Source organism: Trachymyrmex cornetzi, unplaced genomic scaffold (assembly GCF_001594075.2).
Source record: "Trachymyrmex cornetzi isolate Tcor2-1 unplaced genomic scaffold, Tcor1.1 scaffold888, whole genome shotgun sequence".
NCBI lineage: Eukaryota > Metazoa > Arthropoda > Insecta > Hymenoptera > Formicidae > Trachymyrmex > Trachymyrmex cornetzi.
Genome location: NW_017300232.1, coordinates 181717 through 189170, shown reverse-complemented (window position 1 = coordinate 189170; position 7454 = coordinate 181717). Strand labels below are relative to the sequence as shown.

Below are 7454 nucleotides of genomic sequence, written 5' to 3'. Positions count from 1 at the left end.
GCCCACGCGCGTTGGTCGCCCTGCAGGCGCACGCGCAGAAGACGACGCAAGCGAGGTTGCCGGAGACACACGTGGCCAGACAGACTTCTTCCTACTGTTACGCCTATTACAAGACTCTTTGTATAATAAACTATCGTTTTACGCATATTCAGTAAACCTATCATTAGGAATACATATCCTGAGAACAAAGCACACCCAAAGGACACAACAATTGGCGCTGCGGACTCGAGACTCAAGTTTGAGGTTAGACGAACCACGGGCATGATCTCAGGATGGAACAGCTATTAACTGCGTTAACTCAAAGTCAACAGCAGCTTGCTCAGAGCCAGCAGATTCTCATGCAACAGTTAGCTGATTCGCAGAAACACATGGTAACGCTTTTGCAGCAAACGCAAGGTAACCTCACTTCTACTTCTTCGCAATCAACGGTTTTGGACAGCGTTGTTTCCGCCCCTCTGGCTAAATCTTCTCAATTCTCAAACCTTGCTGAGCGTTTGGGCAAATTTATTCACGAGCCGGATAAGGGAAAAACCTTTACGTTGTGGTACGAACGCCACGAGGGCACCTTTACGGATGGTGCAAAAGGTTTAATCGAAGAGGAACGTAAGCAGTTACTTCTTAACGCCTTGGGCGATGATGAATACCAACGTTTATTAAGCCGTTTGTCGCCTGTAAAGCCATACGATTTGAATTTCTCTGACCTTGTGAAGCAGCTGAAAAAGCAATTTCATGACAACAAGTCGCTTTTTCAACGCCGTTTCGAAGCGCTTAATTTTCGGGCAACGCCGCCTATGGCGGTAATCGATATTCTTGATCGAATAAGCATTCTGGGAGATGCTTTCGAAATTAATAATTTCAATATAGACCAGCTCAAAATTTTGCTTACTGCAATTGCACTTAGCGATCATGCTTATCACACTGAACGTGCCCTCTTGTTTAAAATTACAGCGGAAAAAGAAAATTGCACTTATAGTGATATTAGAGAAATCTGTTACGCCCATGTAGTACGTTCTGCGGATGTAAAACGCGTCGAGGACCAATAGCAACGAGGTTAATGCCGTACAAAAATGGTCCGGAACTAAAAGTACAAACAAGGAAGCCAAGCGTCGCACCAAGCAGCCTTTGAAGAAAGTAACATCTTCGCAATGTCACGGCTGTGGCCTTACGACACATCCAAGAGAAGACTGTCCGTTTAAGAAAGCGGACTGTAGAATTTGCAAAAAGACTGGCCATATTGCAAAAGTCTGTCGCTCTAAAGGTAAGAAGAAAATTGAATCAATTTATCTGAAAAATGTTTCAGGAGCTTCTCTCAAGCATCGTAAATACGTCGAAATTTTGCTAAACGGTAAAAAGATAAAAATGCAACTGGATACTGGCGCGGACATAACAACAATCGGAACAAAGGTATAGACTAAATTAGGATGCCCTACGCTGCAACTGTACAAATCTTCTTGTGTAAGCGTCTCAGGGCAAAGGATTAAGACAGAAGGAACCTTTCACGCGACGTGTTCTTACAACGGAAATTCCACCAAGGCTTCTGTCATTGTTTTAAGTCGTCCTAATACAGCACTCATTAGTGCACAAGTTATTGATGAACTCAAATTAGTAAAATACGACGAGGGAGTCACGGGTGCTGACTGCATGATAAATGAGATAAAGAATACATCGTTGCTTAATAAATATCCAAGTCTCTTCAGTGATAAATTAGGAGAATGCACTAAGTCAAGCGTTAAGCTACGCTTTAAGCCGGATGCTCATCCTACTCACGCGCCACGACGTCCAGTGCCGCTAGCGCTAGAGGAACAGCTCAGTGTCGAACTTGATCGACTAGTGGAAAACGCGATCTTGACACCCGTGGATACATCAGAATGGGCAGCCCCCATTGTCGTTGCAAGGAAACCTAACGGAAAAATTCGTATTTGCGCTGATTATTCCACGGGATTGAACAATGCTTTAGATGCAGATGACTACCCTATTCCAAATATAGAGGATATTTTGGCAAAGCTTCAGGGAAATACCATTTTCACACAACTGGATCTGTCGGATGCATACTTTCAATTAAAATTGGACGAAGAAAGTAAACCCTTGACTACTATCAATACACATCGAGGATTGTTCATGTTTAATAGGCTGGTTTTTGGTCTGAAGCCAGCCCCAGCAATTTTTCAACGCACCTTAGAGCAAGCTCTTGCTGGTATCCCAGGCGTTGTGGTTTACCTCGATGATATCCTCATTTGTGGTCGAAATCGGGAAGAACATGACATGCGTCTTAACGAGATTTTGAATCGTCTCCAAGAGTGGGGATTCAGACTAGGCATTGGAAAATGCAAGTTTCATATATCCTCAGTAAAGTATTTAGGCTTTGTAATTTCTAGTAAAGGTATTGAACCAGATCCAGCACGTATCAAACCAATATGTTCTATGAGAGAACCTAATAATACAAAGGAAGTGAGAGCGATTCTTGGATTGGTAAATTATTACGGAAAGTTCGTTCCTAATCTACATCGTTTAAAGGCTCCTTTAGAACTCTTATTAAAAAAGGACGCCCCTTTTGTCTGGAATTCGGCATGCAAGAAAGCTTTTCTTAAGATTAAGGAAGTGTTAACCGGTCCACTTATACTTGCACATTTCGATCCTCAACAGTCATTAATTGTTGCTGCGGATGCAAGTCCAACAGGTATCGGCGGTGTTCTGCTTCAACGCTACGCGGATGGACAAGTAAAGGCTGTTTTCCACATGTCAAAGGCTTTGACTAAAACGCAACAAGGTTATAGTCAAATTGAAAAAGAAGCTTTGGCATTAGTTACTGCCGTTGAGCGTTTTAGAAAATTTTTATATGGCCGACATTTTATACTCCAAACAGACCATCGACCTCTTCTGGTTCTGTTCCGCTCGTTTAAGACAAAGGGATTAGATACTCGCACGGCAAACCGCTTGAAGCGATGGGCACTCCGCCTTATTGGCTATGATTTTGATATAGAATATGTCAAATCTGAGCATTTTGGTCAAGCAGACGCCTTGTCCAGACTTATTCAAGAAGCCAAAGTAGGTTCCACCGATCCGGAATTGGAAGAAGTTATTGCTTCGCTACAGGAAATAGAAACGGAACTTCAACAGTTGATTCTAGAATCAGGTCGTTTTCTGCCTAAGACAACTCGTGAAGAGCTGCAACGAGCTACATACAAGGACGGAATTCTGGCCGAGGTTATCGATCGCCTACAGACGGATTGGCTACGTTCTGACGCTAAAGACAGTGACTTACTTCCGTATTATCGCCGTCGCGACTACTTATCTGTTGTGGACAGGACACTCGTGTCGGATGACAAGATTGTTATACCACATAGTCTTCGACCGGATGTGCTCCGACAATTACATATAGCACACCCAGGTATTCGTCGCATGGTTCAGTTGGCCCGACGTTATTTCTATTGGCCGGCCATGCAAGCTGATATTGAAAAGTTTGTCAAGTGCTGCAAACATTGCGCGGAGACTGCATCAAATCCTATCAAGGAACCACTTCACCCATGGCCCGAATCCAAATCGTCGTGGGACCGAATTCACATGGATTTTGCTGGCCCAATACAAGGACATTGGTTCCTTGTTATCGTTGATAGCTACTCTAGATTCGTAGATGCCGAGTGGTTTTCAACAATTACCGCAACTGCTACTTGTAAATATCTACGCCGATTATTCTTCAAGTATGGTCCACCCAAAGTGGTTGTATCTGATAATGGCACGCAATTCACGGCAATTGAGTTCGCTCAACTCTGCACAGAGTTCAATATAATACATTTACGCAGTCCTCCAGGACACCCTCAGTCAAATGGTTTAGCGGAGCGAATGGTAAATACTTTAAAGCGTTCTTTGGAGTTACAGGTTCCATCGAAAAGGGAAACAAAGATGAACCAAATCTTGTACACGTATAATTATACACCATGCGAAGCAGCTCCTGACGGTAAATCCCCAGCTGAGATTTTTTTTGGACGCAAGTTTAGAACTCCCTTGGACATTTTCACCGTTACAGAAAAGCCCAGACCAATTTTGTCTCATTCGCAGAGGAAAATGAAGAAACATTTTGATACCCATCACGGTGCAAAGACTCGCCGTTTCTTTCCGGGACAGCAGGTGTTGGTTCAACTCTCCAACGGTCGCCGAGTTCCTGGGAAGATAGTCAACATTATTGGATCGACGATTGCTCGTATCAAGGTTGACAATGGCCTTATAAAGCGGCACTTTAATCAAATCTGGAATCGGACGGTTTCCCCTTCCGAGAGGACTGATAGTGACGCCGAGGGCCTACTTCCAACGATGCAAAATCCAACAGCGGATCCCCCTCCTTGTCAACTTCCGTTCGAGGGGGCTAATTTCGCCAGCAATGTAGACCCTCCAGCCCAAGTCAGGGAGGAACCAACAGTTCGGCGTTCAAGTCGTCTAGCAGGAGACGCCCGCCCGGATTATCGGAAGCTAGCTGGGTTCCGCCCCTAGGAGAAGCACTCCGCTTAGTAGGAGAGGAGTGTTGGGGCCCTTGGGGGCCCACGCGCGTTGGTCGCCCTGCAGGCGCACGCGCAGAAGACGACGCAAGCGAGGTTGCCGGAGACACACGTGGCCAGACAGACTTCTTCCTACTGTTACGCCTATTACAAGACTCTTTGTATAATAAACTATCGTTTTACGCATATTCAGTAAACCTATCATTAGGAATACATATCCTGAGAACAAAGCATACCCAAAGGACACAACAGTTAGAATTCATTTATCGCTGGTTGGGGGACTAGCTTAACAGGGGTCACAGTATAAGGATATACAGTAGGGGCAAGTAAATCTGCGCGGTTAAACTGAAAACGCAACATATACAAATGTGTACAATTATTGATAAGTATGTACATATATGATATTCTTGCTATCTTATATATTATTTAATTACATATAGTAAAAAATCATTACTTAAAGTTATGAACATGAGATATCGAAGTTATTTTTCTGCGTTCTTCCTGCAGTCTAGTCAAGCCCTTACAATCTTACAACTTGAAATGGCACTTCAGCTTTAGCACTGAAAATCTTGGCGTGTTCTTTTGAACTTGCACTATTCAGTGCAACCCATGAAACTCGTCCAATGTTGGTGTGAACTGAGTGCGCACTGGTGCGCACTAACTTTTTCTCAATCGAAAACGTTATTAGATAACGTATGTGAGACTTGTCATAAAGCTAAACAAACAAGAATACCTTTCGGTGAGAAGAGAACGAGAGCGAAGAGACCTTTTGAAATAATCCATACGGACGTGTGTGGTCCAGTGGATCCTACTATTTGGGATAAGAAGAAATGTATGATAACTTTCAAAGATGATTACACACATTTTGTCATGGTCTATCTAATTGAAGGAAAATACAAAGTAGCTGATATGGTAAAAAAATATGCAAATCAGGTGGAAACAAAATGAAATCTAAAAATTGCAAAACTAAGATGCGACAATGGACATGAGTACGTCAACGAAGGTTTTAAAACCTGGTGCAGACAAAGAGGAACAACTTTAGATATTACAACATCATATACCCCACAACTCAACGGAAAGGCAGAACATATGAACAGAACATTAATTGAAAAAACGAGAGCCTTACTCATAGATGCTGGAATAGTTGAAAGTTTCTGGGGGGAAGCAGTTCGTACAGCCTCATATTTAACAAATAGAAGCCCTACTGAAGCAATTCAAGAAACATCGGTTGAAAGTTGGACTTCACAAAGGCCAGATCTATCGAGACTATATATTTTTGGTTCTATCGCTTATACAAAGATATTGACACCATTAAAAAAATTAGATGATAGATGCAGAAAATACATTTTCGTCGGTTATGCTCCAAACGGATATCGATTATATGATCAAGAAAGAAGAAAAGCAATAATTTCAAAGAATGTAAAATGTACTGAAGAAAATAAATCAGAAAATAAATTAGTTAGAATAAATATAAATACAGAAGAAGAAAAAATTGAAAAATTAAACGGGGAACAAGAGGAAATCGAAAACGACTTGAAGAACGTGTCTAGAAACGAAAAAATCTTCTCTGAACAGCACCAAGATGTAGTTACAGATTCAAAGACTGAAGAAGAAAACGTACAAGAAGAACAAAAAAGGAAGAAGAACTAAAAGAACTTGGTCGTGGAAAACGGATAAAGAAGATTCCAAATAAATTTAAAGACTGCGTACTATTAACATATCAAGGAGCTACGACAGGACCAGATAGAGAAAATTGAAGAAAAGCAATAGAAGAAAAAAATTTGCTAGAAGAAAATAATACTTAGAAAATTGTAGACAGAACTGAAGCAAAGAACGAGAAAAACCCGAGCAACAAATAGGTCTTCAAGATAAAGGATAACGGAAAATATAAAGCACGGTTGGTGGTAAGGGGATGCAAACAACTTCATGGAATAGATTTTGAGGAAACATTTAGTCCAGTAGTGAATAGTAGCTCTCTGAGGATACTACTTGTAATCGCTACAAAAACAGGAGACTTATTGTAAAATTTGATATAAAAATTGAATTGCTCTACTGAAATCTAGATAAAGAGATCTTTACGAAGTTCCCTGAAGGATATGATGGCGACAATAAAATATGTAAACTTAACAAGGCTTTGTACGGATTTAAACAAGCTTCATTAAAGTGGAATCAGCGCTTCATCATCTTTCTTAAAACCAAGGGATTAAAATCAACTAAGACAGAACCGTGTATATACAAAACTGAGGATAATTCACTGATATTGGCAATCTACGTGGACGACGGACTTATTACAGGGCAAAATAGACAGATTACAGACGAACTATTGAGTGACTTAGGTAAGGAATTTCAAATAAGCATATGTAAAAGTATAAAATCTTTTTTAGGTATAGAAATATTATACAACAAGGAAAAGATCTCAAATTAACGCAATCAAGTTATGCAGAACATGTAGTCAAGATGTTCAATATGGAAAACTCAAAACCTGTAAATACTCCTATATTGATCAATGATGACGGAAGCGAGGAAATCAACAAGGTTTTTCCATATCGAGAAAACGTTGGAAGCATCTTGTATTTAACCTGCAAAACAAGATCTGATGTGGCCTAAGTCATAGGATATGCAAGTAGACATTTAGATAAACCGACTAAACAAGATGTAGCAAATATAATGTTACGTCCTGCAGACGCAGATTCTTTTCTTTCGAGAGAATCGGCTCCGCCGCAACTACGATTGGCGCCTGCAAGACGCGAGCAGGGGTCCCCTTATAAAAATTGAATAACAGACCACCCAAGCTTCGCGAAAAACTCGTAAACGTCAATCAACCCGGAAAAATAACAACACTAACGCAGGCCTAAAAGGGACAAGATTGCGAAAAATATCACAAACGGACCTAAGTCACGCGATGATAAAAATTCAAGCTATTGTCCGAATTGTTGACCAACAATTCCACCTTCAGAAAAACAG

At 41.2% G+C, this 7454-nt stretch overlaps 1 protein-coding gene across 1 annotated transcript; it reads left to right on the top strand.

Annotated features, from left to right (window-relative positions):
- The first annotated feature begins 272 nt into the window (after nucleotides 1-272).
- LOC108769328 (uncharacterized protein K02A2.6) lies at nucleotides 273-7097 on the top strand. Its single transcript, XM_018520240.1, has 5 exons — nucleotides 273-1004; nucleotides 1096-1258; nucleotides 1301-1404; nucleotides 1534-4472; nucleotides 6875-7097. The coding sequence occupies exons 1-5, from the start codon at nucleotides 273-275 to the stop codon at nucleotides 7095-7097; spliced, it is 4161 nt and encodes a 1386-aa protein (XP_018375742.1).
- Nucleotides 7098-7454: the final 357 nt, after the last annotated feature.